The 19,074-nt window shown below is 39.9% G+C and overlaps 1 protein-coding gene across 1 annotated transcript in view; it reads right to left on the bottom strand.

Moving 5' to 3' along the window:
- Nucleotides 1-19,074, bottom strand: part of LOC145353514 (transmembrane protease serine 7-like) — a 128,776-nt gene that overhangs the window by 73,522 nt on the left and 36,180 nt on the right. The window contains exons 11-17 of the mRNA XM_080204323.1: nt 17,861-17,968; nt 11,115-11,219; nt 10,916-11,032; nt 10,321-10,492; nt 9,412-9,680; nt 5,172-5,308; nt 3,212-3,366 (exon numbers count right to left, since the gene is read on the bottom strand). Coding sequence (XP_080060449.1) covers nt 3,212-3,366; nt 5,172-5,308; nt 9,412-9,680; nt 10,321-10,492; nt 10,916-11,032; nt 11,115-11,219; nt 17,861-17,968 — 1,063 coding nt within the window. The remainder of the gene's footprint in view (nt 1-3,211; nt 3,367-5,171; nt 5,309-9,411; nt 9,681-10,320; nt 10,493-10,915; nt 11,033-11,114; nt 11,220-17,860; nt 17,969-19,074) is intronic.

Below are 19,074 nucleotides of genomic sequence, written 5' to 3'. Positions count from 1 at the left end.
TCCTGGAACTATCTTCCCGAGAGCAAAGTAGATGTACCGGCACCAGATGGACTGTGGCAGTTCGAGAAGGCAGATCACCACCACCATTTCAAGGGCAATTAGGGATGGGCAATAAATGCTGGCCTTGTCATCGACACCCATATCTCATGAAAAAAAAAGAAAGTCATGTTAAAAATCAAAACATTAACATGATTGCCCATTCTTGAGCAAGCTGTACCTGATGTGCATAATGGTGGCTTGAAACTTAAATTTGCATACTTTATAAAGGAACATATATGAATTTCAATGTTTGCAATTACTTACACTGATTTCTCTTATTTTTGTCCATATTAACATTCCTGAGTATGTTAATGAGATTGCAATCTCATTAATGAGATAATAAACTAAGAGATAAATAGATAGGCAAAATGGGCACCTGAGAGGGCATAATTTCCATGTGTATTTTCCATATTACATCATTACATGAATTTCTACCCCATGAAGAACAGTAAGTAGCTCAAATGAAAAGTCAAATGCTGGATCCTTGTTCAAAAAACAACTAGTTGACAGCTGTGAATTCAGTGTGTGAAAATAATTGTGCATTGTATTTCTATAAAAAACAGTAGTAATTTTACCTGGCTAAGCTCAATTTCTTTTATAGCAAGAAATGGAAAAGGCTGCAGAATGTAAGTAGCAGTTTGAAGATTTTACACATATTAGTGGTATTGTTTAAAAATAGACATTTTTTGCTGAGGCATTTCATCTTGCATTTGAGACAATTCACAGGGGAAACACAAATTTATACCATATCAGAAGAGAGTGTTGATTAGTTGGCAAATGGACTGAGTTGCCTTTGAGTTGATGGTCTCTGACAGTTAACTGTCAAGCATTGTTTGAAATTTAAACCAGACAGCTTTATTCTGATTGGTAAAGGCATTGCCTGATGAATGAATCATCAGGTGGCTGTCATTTGTTTTGTTTAATTGAAACAGACACTATGGCCAGAACCCTACCACCTCACCCGTCATAGAATTGGGTGGGTGAGGGTTCAACAATGGAAATCTCCATTTATCTCGGGTGAGAATTTCCAGTTTTGCTTGAGCGAGGCTGTAAAACCCCGCCCAATGTGTATACATGCTTTTTCTGTCTACAAAGAACAGGGCCCTGTGTATTAATATATGTAACTTCCAGTACATAAATGCACCACACTGCAAGCCCAACTGACAATCTAAAATTGACTGCCAGTGTAATTCTTAGCATACTAAGGATTATTTAGCAAATGTTGTTCAATTGCAGAATCACATTTAGTAGTGAAACTGTGTCGTGAGTTTTGCAATCCGGGCTAGTTGGGGACAGTCTGTACCTTGCCTGTTGCGAACAGTGGCAGGGACATAGTGTTTGATATGATCTGCCAGTCTTTGGGACGTACAGATTACATACCTGGCAACACACTGACAGTGAAATTCATATACCATATTACTCATTTGTGTGATAGGCATGTCTTATACTTGGCTTAATGGTAGCATTCCGTTCATAGTGAATACCATAGTATAGTATATAGTAGCAGTGTGGAACAGCTAGCTTCATCAGTTGCTCCAATTTTTGAGCTACCTTGCCCTTCTAGGGCAAGCGGAAGTACAGTGGTCATTTTTCAAGGCCAAAAGTGATGGCCTTAGCACTGTTTATGAGTTTTTGTGATATACAGTGCAAAATGATCTCATCAGAGTAGTCATTATCTCACAGAATGCCTTTGATGCACCCTATTTCAGCATCAAGTTTGCATGGTGAGCAAATAGCTCAGATTCTGTTTATAAGATTGCTCATAAAGCCAATCTTATATCACGTGGAACTGTGAAAATTCCAACATACATATTGACCAGTGAAGGTAGGCATGTGATAAACCATGGTAGGGAACCCCCTGACAGATTTCTCAACAATTACATCAAGGAAAGGGAGTTAATTTGATTGCTCCATTTCATATATTAATTTCAAGTGGATTAGTAGATTACTTCTCTCTCCTACCATGCTAACATCTTTTGCAATCAAGCACAGGCCTTGTGGATATTTGTCACACATTGTTCTGGATCCACATGAAAACAATGGCACCAGCAGCATGTAAATAAGCAGATCCGTTAAGCCTCAGATCCTTTCAAACATTATTCCCACCAGTGCGAAAGTGATGCTGAGAAATTGTAAACTGGGGTATAATTACATACTCCATGCTGCTTTCATATATGTATAAGAATCCCAAGTAATTCCTGGGTTCCACATTTGAAATATGCATGGAAATAATTTGTCACTATTAAACTATTTCTTTTGTTGTATTATTTACTTTAATAGGTGTTGTCACAACTATAGGTATTGGGAGGGAGATCATTTTGAGCATTCCTCGAGAATGGCACTTACCTCTCCCAGGTGTATACTAACTTGTATCTCTTCTTAATACAGAACAGTCATATTTAATCCTCACATCCCACCCTCACACATAAATAACTGGAGTAAAAATGATTTAGAGTGCAAATGCAGCGTCATATGCTCATCAATTCACTACCAAAACTTAACATACACAGCCATTAGGTCAACACAGAAATTGGTGGGATTAAGCTGGCTCATCAAAACAACAATCAGCAAAAGCACCATTTAAAGGATTTTTTTAACACAAATTAAATACAATGAACTGTATAATATTTGTTGTTTCTGACAAGTAGTAAATACACATGGCTAGAAATTGCCTTTGAAAGGTAGATTAAACTGTATTGGCTGCTATCATATCTGGAGACCACTCCCCCACCCCCCACACCCCCAACCGGATCTATCTGATGATAGACCAAAGAAAAGTGAATCACTCAGTTTCTGGACCTCATTATTTCTAAGTTCCCAAATTCAACATTGATTCATTTTATTGCAATACGACTTGAAGTAATATAACCTCTAATATAACACAGACCTGTGCTGTAAACAAGCATATTAAAGTATATAAACTGGATTTGAATTTTCCACTATTTCTGCATGTATGTCTATTACATAAGTAAATACAATGCCATTTGTATAATTTTCAGTCTTGTAATTTTCAAAATTATGTTTTCATAATAATAGCATAATTAAAGAGTTTGTTTTACCTTATTATCATTTTGATAAATTTGTAATCCTTCAGAATGTAAACATATGCCGAGTTCCATTAATAATCCAAAGGTGCAATTATATAAAATTATCAGTAATTGGCAAAGCAGACACATACTGCTGGATCCACGTGGCAAACTTTGATACTCTTGTGTAGACTCCAGGAAAATTTTGTCTTCCGCATCCATAACCCCAACTAACAATGCCAGTCAGAAACCATCTTCCACCATTTTTTTCCTGACAAGACAATGGGCCTCCAGAGTCACCCTGCAATATCAACCAGAGTCCTGAAAATACCAACTATACAAATAAATGTTACAAATTAAAAACGTTATCAGCCAGATGTTACCAGAAAAAAATGGTGCTCGAAGGACATGCAGATATTGGCCAGTAAATAGTGACTTGCCACATTATTGATGCTGACTATTAGCTTTGAAAAAATATCTCACACATAAATGCCCTGTAATTTTATTGAGGCTTTTGTATTTGCAAATGATTAGTTACAAGGTTAAGTCTAGAAATTATCAGCATAGTACCTTTTAAGGACATGTAATTGTTAATGATTGCCAGTCAACCTCTCTTGCTTAGAAAGTGAGTTTTATTCCTTTGGGTATGACTCAGTTTGGACAATATTAAAACATAAAAACATTAAAATTTTAATATTTACATTTTCTTATTTTTCCTTTCTTCCTGTCTCCCCTTAATTTCTCTTCCCAATCCTGATTTGAAATGGCATGCCTTTAATAACTTCAACAAAAAATAATTTTAAAAATTCCTAATTTTTCATGTCAACTTTTATTATTTCTGGGTCACTTGCCTCTTTAGGATCAGCACGCTACATTTATACTCACAATGGGACCAATATATGTGAAAATCCCAGTATAAATTTGCCATTAAATATACTTCAACCATGTAAGCAATCCCATGATGTAATATTGTGGTAGCTGCAGTCTAACATGGAACTAGATCAATAATGATAAATTCAATATGCAGCATGTCATAATGATGTGCAATGGAATTGATAATCAATTGATTTTCAATTGTCACGAGTCTGATCTATCAAACTGGTAGACCTTGCATCAGTATACCCAACCTGGTTATATGGGCCACAAACACAAAATATTATAACTTCATATAAAATTCACATGCACATATGTGAAGTATGTTATTCTGTAAATATGCTTCCACACCACATGGCTGCTATAATTTTTCATGCAAACAGGAATACCCATTTTGTGTGATCAATCTTCTCTAAGGCAGTTCCTCTTGATCAAGGATGACTACGTCCACTCTGGCCTGATGGCTCCCGTGATGGCTGATAAATCCAAACAACGATCTGCAGGTTCTTCCACAGGTAGGGCAGGTGGTACTCAAGGATTAAGTAGATGAGGTGTTTAGAGGTTTGTCTGCTCTCTCCCATGCCTTGACTCTGCCTCCACATGCTCCCAACGAAGTGTTTCATTTGCCGCCTTCCCGTATAAACCTTCTTCATTTTTGTTGTTCACAAGCCAGGGATGGGTTTGCAGGGATGACCTTCCAGGGATGCTTCAAAGACATCCTGAAAACATTTCTGCTGTCCTCCTGAGAATCTACAGCTGCAAACGAGTTTGTTGGAGGGCAGTTGCTTCAGGAGTCTGGTGTCAGGCATACAAACAACATGTCTCATACAATGGAGCTAGTTTTGAGTGATTAACACTTCAATACTGGACATGTTATCCTGACAGAGAATGCCAGTGTTGGACAGTGTCTCTTACCACCAGATTTGGAGGATTTTGTAAAGGCACCACTGACTAATATAATACATCTAATGTGACTGATGTGCCATTTTTCAAGAGTTGCTGGAGTGTTAATTACAAAGAATTGTAATTGTAATTTATTAAATTATTGCATTGGTAGTCTTTCTAAAAATGAAATGTGCTAAATTCAATATTGTATTTTTCTTGCTGACTAACTGTATTTTCATGTTTTGTGGAAACAAAAAACATGAATGTTCACAAATCTGAATACGTTAAGAAGTTTAACAATCAAGTTCAACTGAAATTTTTGGTAAAGGTATTTTCTTTTATACTCACTCGACAAGCATCTCTTTTCCCTGACAGTAATCCTGCACAAAGCATGCGAGGAGTGATGAGTCCATAGATGGAACGACAAAGTGATTGATTTATAATTTCAACCTCTGCTTGTTGAAGAACTGTAGGATCACTGTTGTCTTCAGTAAGACAGGGAAAATAAAGTTACAAAAGCATTATTTAACATTGATCAAATTTATTCTGTTCAGTAGAATTTTAATTCTTAATTTAGTAAATGTTTGAAAAGAATCTGAGGTTGTTACATCGATCCTGAGCCCGTTGACTAGACTAACATTTAATAATAAGTTTATTTACAGAATGGAGCATTACAAATGCCTATTTCCTACCTAACAGCCCAGTGTCCCAGCAATCTCTCTTTATACTCCTTTGAGTAAACCAATGGAACCAAAATAAACTCATCAATAAATTAAATTGACAGCCCTTTAAAAGGGGCACTGTAACTAAAGATAAAACTTAAAACTTAACTTAAATTCAATTTGGGAGCTGATGATGCATTCCAGCCCCTGAAGTGACCACCTGTCATTGGAATGCCTCAAGCTTACCACTGGACATTATGTGCTTCTCTTCCAGAGATACCTAGGCACAAATGTAGACAGAGAAGAGGAACAGACAGTTGGGCTGAACATCCCCCTCAACCATCTGCTTCCCAGACCTGTTAATGGTCACCTTGGCCAGGAGCAGATTAACAAGGAGATCCTCTGACCCATCCGATCACCCCCCCACCCTCTTCACTGGATAGCTAAAGATCAGGAGGATGGGGCTGAAGGACAGCCAGACTTTAAGGAGTAGCCCTTTCAGATAGTCAAAAATGAACTGCAACCTCACACAACATATGTACACATGAAACAAGGACTCTTCGAGCTGCAGAAAATGCAGGTGGCCTGGGAGTCCATGAACCATCTTAATCCACAGTTGCTGCATGCAACACCTTCCATGCCAAATCCCCAATGGTATCAGCTTCCAAAATCGGGCATCTTCAGGCTTGTATGACTATAGACTAGTCACTCATTACAAGTGTTCTACGCACTTAATTAAACAATACCCTACATCTTTGTATGTGAACAATGTAATTAGCAACCAATTAACAGAGGCTCGTGACTTTTCATTGTATCATGTCAGTAATAAACTGTACAACAAACAAATTAAAAACTGGATGCATTGCAAAATTATTACGTGCATCCTGTCTAATGTTCAGTAAGATTATACATGACCATTTGTGCATTGCGAAAGAATATAGGCAAGAATAATGCTGGGGTATATGACCAATGAGCAGTACACTTGTCTCTGAATCAGATTGTCGATTAAGCCCCATTGCAGAGATTTTAACTTGTATAGTCTAGAATGCGGGTGTGCTGCATTGTTGTAGGCATATATTTTTTTAAATGAGACATTAAAGCAAAATACCAGCTGTTCTCTTAGACAAATGTAACAGATCCCATGATACTGATGAAGTTTTGTAGAGAACTTCCTCTGGTATTCTGGCCATGACTTTTCTTTCTGTAATCATCCCAAGTAATGCTCAACATTAAGAAATTTGTTTCCAAAACTATTCTTCATTTTAAATGAATTTGTAAAAGCACATTGCAAAACATTTCAAATTGAATATTCCAGAAAGTATGGTAAAATTCAGCAACTATCCTCCATACAGTATGTTGCACTCTGAAGTACCTCAATACATTTTCAATATTCTCAGTAATTACAATGTACATTCCATATCAGGCATATGGCCAAGGGTTCAGCATACTTTGTAGCTTCTCAGTGTGCCATGACCTTTTCCCATTGCACACCTGTGCAAGCTGCCCCAAGCTTTAGTGCATCCATCAGCACGTAGTTCTGGACTTTGGAATGTATCAGTCTGCAACATTCAGTTAAGGACAAGTCCTTAAGGACAAGCCCACCAATGCCTCTACTTTCTCAGAAGACTAAGAAAATTTGGCCTGTCAGCTACAATTCTCACCAACTTTTACAGGTGCACCATTGAAAACATTCTTTCTGGTTATATCACAGCTTGGTTTGGCTCTGCCCAAGATTGCAAGAAACTACAAAAGGCTGTGAATGTAGCCTAATCCATCACACAAACCACTCCATTGACTCTGTCTACACTTCCTGCTGCCTTGGCAAGACAGCCAGCATAATTATGGACCCCAGGAAAAAGATACAAATGTCTGAGGACACATACCAACCGACACAAGAGCAGCTTCTTCCTGCTGCCATCAGACTTTTGAATGGACCTACCTTGCATTAAGTTGATCCTACTCTACACCCTAGCTATGACTGTAACACCAGATTCTGCACTGTCTTGTTTCCTTCTCTATAAATGGTATGCTTTGTCTGTATAGTGCACAAAAAACAATATTTTTCATTGCATGCTAATACATGTGACAATGAATCAGATCAAATCAAGTCTTTCCACTGGAAGACCAGCAAGTTTTGTGCAGATCAAAGAGCATTTTTCACTGAGTTGATGCTCATCTTGCTGTGTGTCCCTGGGAACAACCCATAGAGCACCGTGTCCTGCATCGTGGAGCTGTTCAAGATAACCTTAGCATAAACCACTGCACCCATCCATAAACCACTGCACTCATTCTACCAAATAACTTTGACAGTCTACTCAGGCAATCATCAGGCAGAATCCACCATCTCCTTTTTCCATAAGGAAGTTGCATGCAGAGCACTGCCTGATGGACTTGTGATCAAAGGTGTTTTTCTACAAAATCCTTTCTACGAGGAATATGTGGTACAGCACAGTACGACTGTTTGGAGCACTCCACAGCAATGTAGCCAGACTCATCTTTCTTGACAGTAGAGGCAAGTAGAACGTCAACACTTGATGCTTGTGTACCAAGGGTCTACATATAGTTTGAAGCAGCTGCACACAAAAGTGGTCATTAGGATCAAGGGCAAGTGATTTTACCCCTTTATCTAGACATTTGTACATTGCACCCCTGTGAATACACTCTCTGTGTGAATACTATCTCCAGATAAAGGGTGATTGCCACAGTACAGGAGTGAGCAATACGCCAGATCTGCACAAGTATAGCATACAGCGCCTCACCCTTGAAGACCAGATTCTTACCATCAATGCAAAGGGAAGTCACTCCCAAATGCCAAGCATTTGTTTTACCATAGCTTTGCGCTCCTTCCAGATTTTAGCACATGCCCTTGACCCCTCTGAACCATATTCCCACACCTTCAGCTAGGTGGGACAAAAGGATCAGTGGGTCCAAATTTATAAGAACGTGGTCTCACTCTTTGTGATTTACCTTGGCTCCCGAAGCCAATTTGAACAGGTCACAGATGATTGTCAATCTGTGCACCAACAATGGATCCGAGCAGAAACAACGGCATCTTCCATGTATAGAGAGGCTTCAACGTACATGCCTCTGCTGCCTGGTACCCATCGTATTCCCATATCCTTCCTGTTGGACTCAGCAAAATGTTGATACAACAGGACAGGGGAGAGAGGGCTGCCTTGCTACTGACTGCTGATTTGATTGGAAAATTTTATGGTTCCTACCCATTGATTGAAACTGTGCTTCTAATATTGGTGCAGAGCAGATAAATCCAATTGCATATTCCCTCCTCAAACCCCATTTTGAAGAACACATCCATCAGGTTGATGTGGGGCATTCTGTCAAAGTCCTTCACTTAGTCCAGGCTGATGGAGCAGGTGTCCACCTCCATAGGGCATTCATATCATTGAATATCACATGGATCTCAGTGATCTTCCTGCCAGGCATAGCACAGGTCTGGTCAGGGTACATCACCAAATCCAGAGAGGACTTGATTAATGGAAATGATCTTGGACAGAAATATAGCGAACATTCAGGACTGAGATGGGTTGCCAATTTCTTAATTCCTTCTTTTCCCCTTCTGCTTGTAGATGAGGATGGCTCTGGATAGATTCCAACAAAACAATCTTATCAAATTCATATTTAGTGTAGCAGTCTTAAAGATCATGTGACAATCTGATTGGAAACTCAGCTGGGGTTCAGCACAACATCAAGGCTTTTTATAGTCATATTCAGCTAACATAGTTACCAATAATTGAAACAGTGGACATGTTCAAGCAGGGAACAGTGTATGAGCATTATTGCAATTAACAGTGAATCTTTTCACAGGTAATATACACCTATACTAACAATAAGATCCAGAGTGTATGATTCGTGCAAGTATAGTCCTTTACTTCAGGTAAAATGTTGCACCTTCATGACATTCTTACCTGCTTCCTGCTTTTGTCCCCAGCCTGTCACCCAGCACCTCTCTCCACTGGGCACCACTTGAGTCAGTGAAGGGATGCAAATTGGTTGGATTGTTGGTGCAAGTGTATCTGGCCATGCTTTCTTCAGTTGTAGCAGTGAAATATCATAGTCAAAGTTTCGAGCATTGTAGTATTCATGGACAAGGATTCTTTTGAGTTGACTTGCAAACTTTGCATTTCCTTGAGAATGCATTCCTAAGTGAGCTACCCATTGTCTGGGATCAGACAGCCTTAAAAAAGAAATAGTTAACTATTTGCTTCAAGTATTGCATTTTTGTAACTGGTTTCTTATGCCATACAATATGATGAATTAGAGTACTATTCAAAATATTCAACAGGAAACCAATGCTGATTTTTACAAATAGGTCAGAGCCCAGGAATTATATCATATAATTAACATATAAATATCTTTGTTATTTTAGTCGAGGTGTTAAGTGGGAATGCTGTCAATGAATTGCTAATCTAAACCTTGAAATACTGAAGTAAAGAAGGAATAAGTATGGATTCATTTCTAGCTCTGGCATCCTTAAGGTGTCCAAAAATATTTTTCAGCCAATAAAATACTTTTGGACTGTTGCTATTACCATTATATAATGAGTGCTGTGTTGCTATAGTGCTTCTTTATTGAAAGATTTTTGGAAATAGTTATTCTGTTAAACAGTTTTTGCTCAATCTCAATTTTAGCCTTGGTTCCATCTTTAAAGGTTCAAGGTTCTTTGGTATCCCTCTTAAGCCTATTACAGTTCAAGCTTGTTAAGAAGATAGAATTCAAAAGAAAATGCTGGGCATATAGATATAGAATTGACTAACCATATCACTTTTGTACCACAACCATTTAACATTTCACACATTAATAATTTCATTGCTTACTTGTCCCCTTGAAAGCAATGTGCTGCAGATAAGAGCCACTCATTTGTCATTACTGAAGCCCCACAATATGGTGACCCTGAAAAGTGAAGGCTGACTTGCCAAGGCCACTCTCCATCATGAGCATTAGATCCTCCCACGATTCGACTGTCCCACTGCCTCTTATTACCACAATCTGCATGGTAGAAATGAGAACAAATAGTTATAGCAAAACCGGAAACCATAATCAATGAATGAACTTTCCTCTACATGCAATGATGATTTGCATTGCTAAAGCATTTTCTTCCTGCTCATTCAGGCAAACAATCTGAATGGGTTAAAATAATACTCAACTGGGAATATTAGCTTACCACGAGGGGTAAATTGATACTATATATGTATATGGGATTATACAACACTTCCAATTTGTAGATATTTGAAACATCTTAATTGCACTGATTGCCTTAAGATGAGCTTCTATTTCAGAAAATAATTCCTCAAAATGAAAACACATGCAGTAAACCGCACCGATAAGTTACTTCTTAATTTCTCCAGTTACAGAAATATGATGAATTACTCTGAACTAGTGAATTCCCCTGATGACAACTATGGAACTCACCACAATTCATTTCATCACTTCCATCCAAGCAGTCTATGCTTGCATCGCATTGAGCATTCCTCTTTCGAATACATAGCTTATTCTTACATTTATAGGTCATGTTTGTGCAGGGCACAGCTGAAAATGATATCATCAAAATTTAGAATTTTGAAAATATGGATCAATTCGTATATATTATTTATGTTGTTTAAATACTCACAATCTGTGCAATTGAATTCATCAGTGCCATTCTCGCAGTCTTTGACTCCATTGCAGATAAAATAGTGCTGTGGAGAACTTGCATTGCACTTCTTTGATGGTGAAGCTTAATTAAAAACAGACAGAAATAATATTAATATATAATAGATACAGCGTTTTTATTTGGAAGACTTAAGTAGGAATTAATGTGATACTTCAACCCTTTTGAACAATATTGTTCATACTGATTTTTTTTACCAACACTTTCCTGTAACTTACAAATAATTTTTAAAAAAAACACAGGTATAAAAAAGCATTCTGACAAACATGCCTCTACACAGACTGATATGCATCCATGTCCCCCTCCTTCCTCATCTAGCAACTTGCCCTACTCTGTCTGGCTTTTGCTCACTCATGCTGTCATACTCTATTCTGAGAGGAAGACACCCATGGCAGGCAACAACTGGTTTGTGCCAAAGCCTCAAATTCAGCAAAAAATATGTCAGCAATCACCATTTCTTATAGATGTTTGAAATCTGAAACAACTATGAAAAGTACCAGAAAGGTGTAGAATTATAGCAACTGCCAGGAGAGACCTACCAGTAATTAACCTGCAGATAATTAGTGGACCATTTAAACAGCACTAATGGGTTCTTTTCCTACTTCTCAGTGTATTTGCAGCTGTCCAAGATTAACAGAGGGCATCAGTAGGAGCTGCAAAATGGCAGCTTCTAATGGCTATTAATATTGAAAGGCTTCACATGTAGTGGTCAGTTAGGACAATATTGGATTCATCAATGATAGCCCGCATGACTAGGTGACTGTGTTTGCTGCCTGTGCCAGGTATGTGCAGTTCTACTGTTTCGCCGATATGTTCACTCTTTTAGTGCAGGTCTGGATGCAAAGTTTCTGAGCCTGGAGTAGAGAAAGGGGCAGGGAGTTGGGTTGTAGTCTGAAGTCAAAGGGCTGGCTTTTCCAGCTCCCACCATGGCAGGTTTTCTTGGGACAATACAGCGAGCCATTAACTGGTATGGGCTTTTGTGTGGCTCACTCACCCTGCCGCCAGGGAACCCACAGCCACAAGGGATCAACTTCAATGGGACCGGAAAATCCCCAGTATAGGATGGGAACCCTGGCTCAATTTTATTTAGCATCCCTTTAAATGGTCTCCTTGCTAAGGTTAGCAATCCCAGCTAAAATGAAGAATGCAATCTAGGAGCTTCTACTCTGTGTAACACAGTACATCATACAATGAATTTGCTAACTAAGCTTTAGATTTCTGTTCAGATCAAGTGGTGTTGGGAGACAGCCTGGAGTATCATTCCTGTGATACTATGCACGTATTTTGAGAGCGGGATCTGATGTTCTGAACCTTTGTATACTTTCACTATATCAGTAAATGTAACAAAAGGGGTCAAAGTGCATGAAACCATTAACCCAGAGTAACTACACTGTGGTTACCAGATTGTTTTTCAATAGGTATTTCAAAAATCCCAGCAATGTAATTTTATAACGCTGCCCAACAACCCTTGTCTCTATGTCACAAGATTGAAAAATATAAAAAAAAGGTTAGGACTGGAATCCTAACATTCATTGCAACATACTAAAAATTGGAAGATTCTGTTATAACCTATCTTTTTTTTTTGCACTACAGCCAAAAGTGAACTTTATACAAGAAATAATTTCCTCAAAACCTCACTATTTCATTTTAAATTGGAGCAGAGGTTTCCAGGTTAATGTTCAAAAAGATCTCAATATGTCTCACAAATTTGATTGAGTTTTTTGAAGGGGTAACCAAGAAGGTAAATGAGGGCAGTGCCTTTGATGTTGTCGAAATGGACTTTAGCAAGGTCTTTGACAAGGTACTGCATGGTAGGTAGTTGCATAAAGTTAAATCTCACGGGATCCGGGGGAGGTATCTAAATGGATACAAAATTGGTTTCTTGACAGAAGCCAGAGGGTGGTTGTAGAGGGTTGTTTTTCCAAACTGGAGGACTGTGACCAGCGGTGTGCCTCAGGGATCAGTGCTGGATCCACTGTTATTTATAATTTATATTAATGATTTGGATGCGAATATAGGAGGCATGGTTAGTAAGTTTGCAGATGACACCAAGATAGGTGGCATAGTGGACAGTGAAGAAAGTCACCTCCAATTGCAACGGGATCTTGATCAGTTGGATCAGTGAGCTGACGAATGGCAGATGGAGATTAATTTAGACAAATGCAAGGTGATGCATTTTGGTAGATTGAACCAGGGCAGGACTTACTCAGTTAATGGTAAGGCATAGGGGAGAGTTACAGAACAAAGAAATCTAGGGGTACATGTTTATAGCTCCCTGAAAGTGGAGTCACAGGTGGACAGAGTGGTGAAGAAGGCATTCAGTATGCTTGGTTTCATCGGTCAGAACATCAAATACAGGAGTTGGGATGTCTTGTTGAAGCTGTATAAGACATTGGTAAGGCCATACTTGGAATACTGTGTGCAGTTCTGGTCACCCTATTGTGGAAAGAATATTATTAAACTAGAAATAGTGCAGAAAAGATTTACTAGGATGCTACTGGGACTTGATGGTTTGAGTTATAAGGAGAGGCTGGTTAGACTGGGACTTTTTTTCCTCTGGAATGTAGGAGGCTGAGGGATGATCTTATAGAGGTCTACAAAATAACGAGGGGCATAGACCAGCTAGATAATCAACATATTTTCCCAATGGTAGGGGAGTCTAAAATTAGAGGGCATAAGTTTAAGGTAAGAGGAGAGAGGTATAGAAATGTTCAGAGGGGCAATTTCTTCACACAGAGGGTGGTGAATGTCTGGAACAAGCTGCCAGAAGTAGTAGTAGAAACAGGCACAATTTTGTCTTTTAAAAAGCATTTAGATTGTTACATGGATAAGATGGGTATAGAGGGATGTGGGCCAAATGCAGGCAATTGGGATTAGGGGTTTTCAAAAAAAAAGGGTGCCATGGACAAGTTGGCCGAAAAGCCTGTTTCCATGCTGTAAACCTCTATGACTTTATGATTCTATCTCTGTAACACTTTAACCAATGGTCATTCCTGTGTTACTGCTGAGCATGACATTTAAACAAAGGAAAGCTGTATTGGGTTTGCTTATCAGAACTCATACGGCTATTTGAAAATTGTCATTACAAAAAAAATTAACAAAATTGGAAAATGGCTCACATCCTGAAAGAAAGCTTTTATCTTGTTGGTCTCATTATCTTCACATTTTTTGCTACATTTTCAGCACAGGGGGGAGCATTATGTTTTCAGAGATCATTTCTGAAGCTTGACATTTAAGAACATCTTCTCTAAAGACAGATTTTTACAGAACAAAGGAGGATGTGTTTCCTCAATGTTATTATTGCTGCTATGGCTCAATATTCCTTTTCATTGGAGTTGTATTCATTTTATAAATACTCCCTGATTTTCAGTACTATTGCTCCCAGGTTGACTGTGGTGTATGGTTCTGCTGTTTAGCTTGGTCCTATTCTGAACCTGCTAACAGAGCCCAAGCAAAGAGGCTAGGGCTGGAGAATATAAGTAACAGCAGTCCCAGTAGTGTAGAGTAGATTATGGCATAGGTATTGGGGATATGTTGGCCCTTCAACAGCACAGATGAGTTTCTAACACAATTATCCATATTTATTTGTTATCATTATTCTCAGCCTTTTGGCTAAGATCAAGCATGCGATCACGTTCCATGCCTGTTCTTGTCTTGCTTGGATCTAGCGGGCCTTGTTTGTTGGGACCATGAATTAGGTCAATTTGAATTTGAAATAATCTTTGGAGCAAGGAGAAGGATTAGGGGCTTTGCCCTGTCCACTCTCCACATTGGGTAGCACAGTGGCACAGTGGTTAGCACTGCTGCCTCACAGTGCTAGGGAACTGGGTTTGATTCCCAGCTTGGGTCGCCGTCTGTGCAAAGTCTGAACGTCCTCTCCGTGTCTGGGTGGGTTTCCTCCAGCTGCTCTGGTTTCCTCCCACAGTCTGAAAGGTGTGCTGGTTAGGTGCATTGGCCATGCTACATTTTCCCTCAGCATACCCAAACAGGCGCTGGAGTGTGGTGATTTTCACCAGTAACTTTACTGCAGTGTTAATGTAAACCTACTTGCGACAATAATAAATAATCTTTTAAAAAACATTGGCTTTGTAACTCTATGAAAGAAATACATTTTATTTTAAATTAGTTATCTTCTCATTTAGAATGTAACTAATCTATATACGGAATGGATAGAAAGGATTTGTATGAGCAAATATAAAGTTTGGTGTAATGTTCCTGGCACATGTTCAGGTGGATGTGTCATTTAAAAAACTTGTACCATTTACCTCATTCCAATAGCCAAGATGAGAACCTAACATTAATTCAGATTATGCTGCAGAAGAGCATCTAAATGCATCTGTCGCTTGCTCGTCTCATCTTTGGACATTTTGGTTTTAGAATTTTTTTGTTTACAAAGTTGCTGCAAGTGCAAGTTGATAATGTCACGATAAAGGAAATGGGGCATCTGGAATCTGAGAGAACAGAGCAAGAAACTATGGGCACGATTTTCAGCCTACCCCGCTCCCCCATCCCAAGAATCGTGTGTTGGCCATTTTGAGGGAGTCACAGATGCGTTCATGATGCATGGCCATCTCCCACTGCTGGAAAACAGGCGCAGTCTAGACCATGCTGGAAACCGGTGGGAAGATTTAGGTGACTTAAATCTGTTTTTAATTTTATTTAAATGTGATTATTCGACCCAGGACTGAACTCACTGGGCCTGATAGCATCTCCCACCCCGCTAGGAGTATTTCACTCCAGCAGAGCTTAGAATAGCTTCCCATATTTGGGGAACTAGCGGGAGATACTGCCGGAGTGAAGGGCGGCAATCAAGGCCCCCCAGAGGGAGGGTCGGGTGGCAGATTGGTAGTGCCCCTGGGTATGGGCAGTCTGGCAGTGCCAACCTGAGCCCCCTGGTGGTGCCCAAGGGACTAAGGGGCAATGCCCAGGAGGCACCTTGGCACTAACTCCTGGGCAGTGCCATGGGGTTGGGGGCTAAGGGGGTGGGGCCGGGATGGGTGCCGTTGTGGGTGGGACCACAGGGCGGGACTTGGGTGGGACCAATCAGGCAGGGCCTATTGTGGGCAGGGTCTAGGGGGCGATCGGGAGAGGTCTCACTGGGGGCGTCCTGCTGCCACTCTGCAGATAGAATCAGTTGGGGCTGGAGGGAGGCCAGCGATCAAGGTGGGCAGTCTGCAGGGGCGAGGGGTGGTCTACCTCCTGGAGTGGGTCAGTGGGTCGGACGGGGTCTTCCAGGGGGATCACCACTGCTGGGAGAGGAGGACTGGGGATTGTGATGCTCCGGGAGGAGATTTGGGGCTGGCATGGGATGAGACATGGGTCCATGATTGGACCGTGGGTGTGTCATGAGGGGTAGTCATGCGAGGGTCCCAGGCTGGTCATCAATTGAGCTGGCCAGCCATCTGCAGTTTGACGGACAGGGGCCACTGTGCATGCGCAGAGTTTCGGAACTGTCAGACTCTGGTGTGAATAGGCCCCGCCCCCCCCCGAGCTTTTAATGATATTCACAGTTGTGATCTCTGCATTGCACAGAGTGTGGGAGATTCGAGTCTGAACTCCTACTGAAAAAACAATTGTAAATTACATCATTTTTCTTGCCAATTTAGCACTTAGAATTTTTGTGGGAGAATTAGAAAGTAGGATAGGATAAGAGGGGAGAAAAAAAGAGAGTTATAAATGATTATAATACAATTTGCAAAAATACATTTTTAAATCTCCAACAGTTAAAACCTAGCAAATGGTTCTCCACACTCATTTTCAACGCTAGAGGGGTTGATTGGCAATGATTAATATTTATGATATTGTTAGAATCATAGAATCCTATCGTGCAGAAGGAGGCTATTCAGCCCATCAAGTTTGCACTGTCTAAAGTTTTTAAGTTTTAAAGTTTATTCATTAGTCAGAAGTAAGGCTTACATTAGCACTGCAATGAAGTTACTGTGAAATTCCCCTAGTCAACAATCCCATCCAGGCCCTATCCCCCTAACCCCATGCATTTACCCTAGTTAGCCCCCCGACACTGAGGGACAATTTAGCATGGCCAATCCACCCAACCTGCACATCTTTGGAGTGTGGGAGAAAACCGGAGAACCCAGAGGAAACACATGCAGACACAGGAAGAACGTGCAAACTCCACACAGATAGTGATCCAAGCGGGAATTGAACCCAGATCCCTGACGCTGTGCTAATCATGTGCCTCTGTCCCATGCTGTTCTACTTGCAATGAGAAAATTTATTTTTGCAGTGTGTTTAGTTTGTATTTACCATGCAATTACAGCAACATCGTAGTCAGGCGGACAGCAAAATGCTGTTTTCACAAAACCGGTGGTGAAATAGCACAACCAGGACAGCAACCTTCAGACATTAACATTTAAACATGCATCGCCTGAGGTTGCTGGACCGTTTCTGCATACATTATGGCAGGCACCACTAGCCTCACTGCTTTCGGACAGTAAAACTTGCCTCAATACGTATATTTTATTTCTTCATACAAAAAAAAAGCATACTGGAATAAATTTTACAATTCAGGATTTGCTGTGGACAGCTTTGTGAGACAGCAGTTGTGTTGCAGAAACCTGTGCACAGTATGCGGCGTGTGCAATTTGCGGCCTGCACAATTTTCCCTCCATTAGCTTCCTCATCCCCCGAGCTACCTTTTCATGAGGCCAGTGCACCTTTAAGGCAAAATATTCTTCAAAGGTACCTACAACAAAATACTTCATCACTTTCATCAAAGCAGTCATCTGATCCATCACAACGTTGAGACTGTCGGATGCACAGACCAGTAGAGCAGACATAATATCCATTAGGACAAGCTTTAAAAAAAAATGAGAATTGAGCTCATTTAATCTGCACAATGTTAACATTGTCCTGGAGGAAGTAAATGGAAGAAACAAAGTCATTAAAAGAACAACTCCACCATACATCTAAAGTAACTTAACATCGAAGTAAAATTTTGTACGTGTCCAACTGAGCAACCTGGTTCACGTCAGAAACTGCATGTAATTTTTTTGTAGTATTTGGACCAGGATTAAGGATCATACCTTTCACCTTAAGAAAGGCATTTCCCTGTTTTTTTTTGCTGTAGCAAACAAAACATTCTGTGGCGTTCACTGAATCATTTATTCTGCATTCATATATATTAAAAAAAAATTTTAAAAAACACGCATGCTCCCTCAACAGTGTCGCAGGTGCAATTCTTGAGCATTTCTCCGGAGAAGAGAGATATAATCGTGTCATTCAGTCTCCGAAACACAAATAAGCTATCAATTACCGCCCTGCCAACCTATTACTTTCAATACAGAGATCCTAAAGGAAGAATTTAAATCTCTTCCCCCAGGTGCCCCCTCCCACAGTGATGAAGCAGATGTATAATTAAAATATCCTTGAAATAATTACTACAGTGTTCCCACTCAATCCACAATCACCACTATATTGGCCACATGCGTGTTTTATTTTAGCAGCCTATGTTCCTGCCAGAAGTAAATAGATATAACAAGTCAGGAACATTTGATGTACTCTTGACCCCAGTGCAATATTTTCAGTAAATAGTAGGAACTCCAATCAGCACCAAATTCGTTGTGTAAAGGCGAGTGGAATTGGTTACAGAATGCCACTGACATCAATAATTAAACTGGTATTCAGAGAACTGTGCGCCATTGCTTTGGACTTTTAAGGATATTTGAGCTTAGAGACTGAATATTTCTGACTTTTTTTTTTGCTTCACTTACCCTGAATAAACACTGAGCTAATGATAAGTATCACTCTTGTTGCTGAGACCTAGATAGACAACCAGAACCAGTAATAGCAGCCATCTGAGCACCCAGGAGCAGCATCAACTAGGCCTAGAAGGGAGACTACTCATAGAAGACCTCCCCAGCCCCAGAAGCAAAGCATATTTTCAGGATCTGTCTGAGGAGCA

Source organism: Carcharhinus amblyrhynchos, chromosome 15 (genome assembly GCF_965287045.1).
Source record: "Carcharhinus amblyrhynchos chromosome 15, sCarAmb.v2.hapA, whole genome shotgun sequence".
Taxonomy (NCBI): domain Eukaryota; kingdom Metazoa; phylum Chordata; class Chondrichthyes; order Carcharhiniformes; family Carcharhinidae; genus Carcharhinus; species Carcharhinus amblyrhynchos.
Note: the sequence above shows the minus strand (reverse complement) of the source record. Positions and strands in the feature narration are given on the sequence as shown.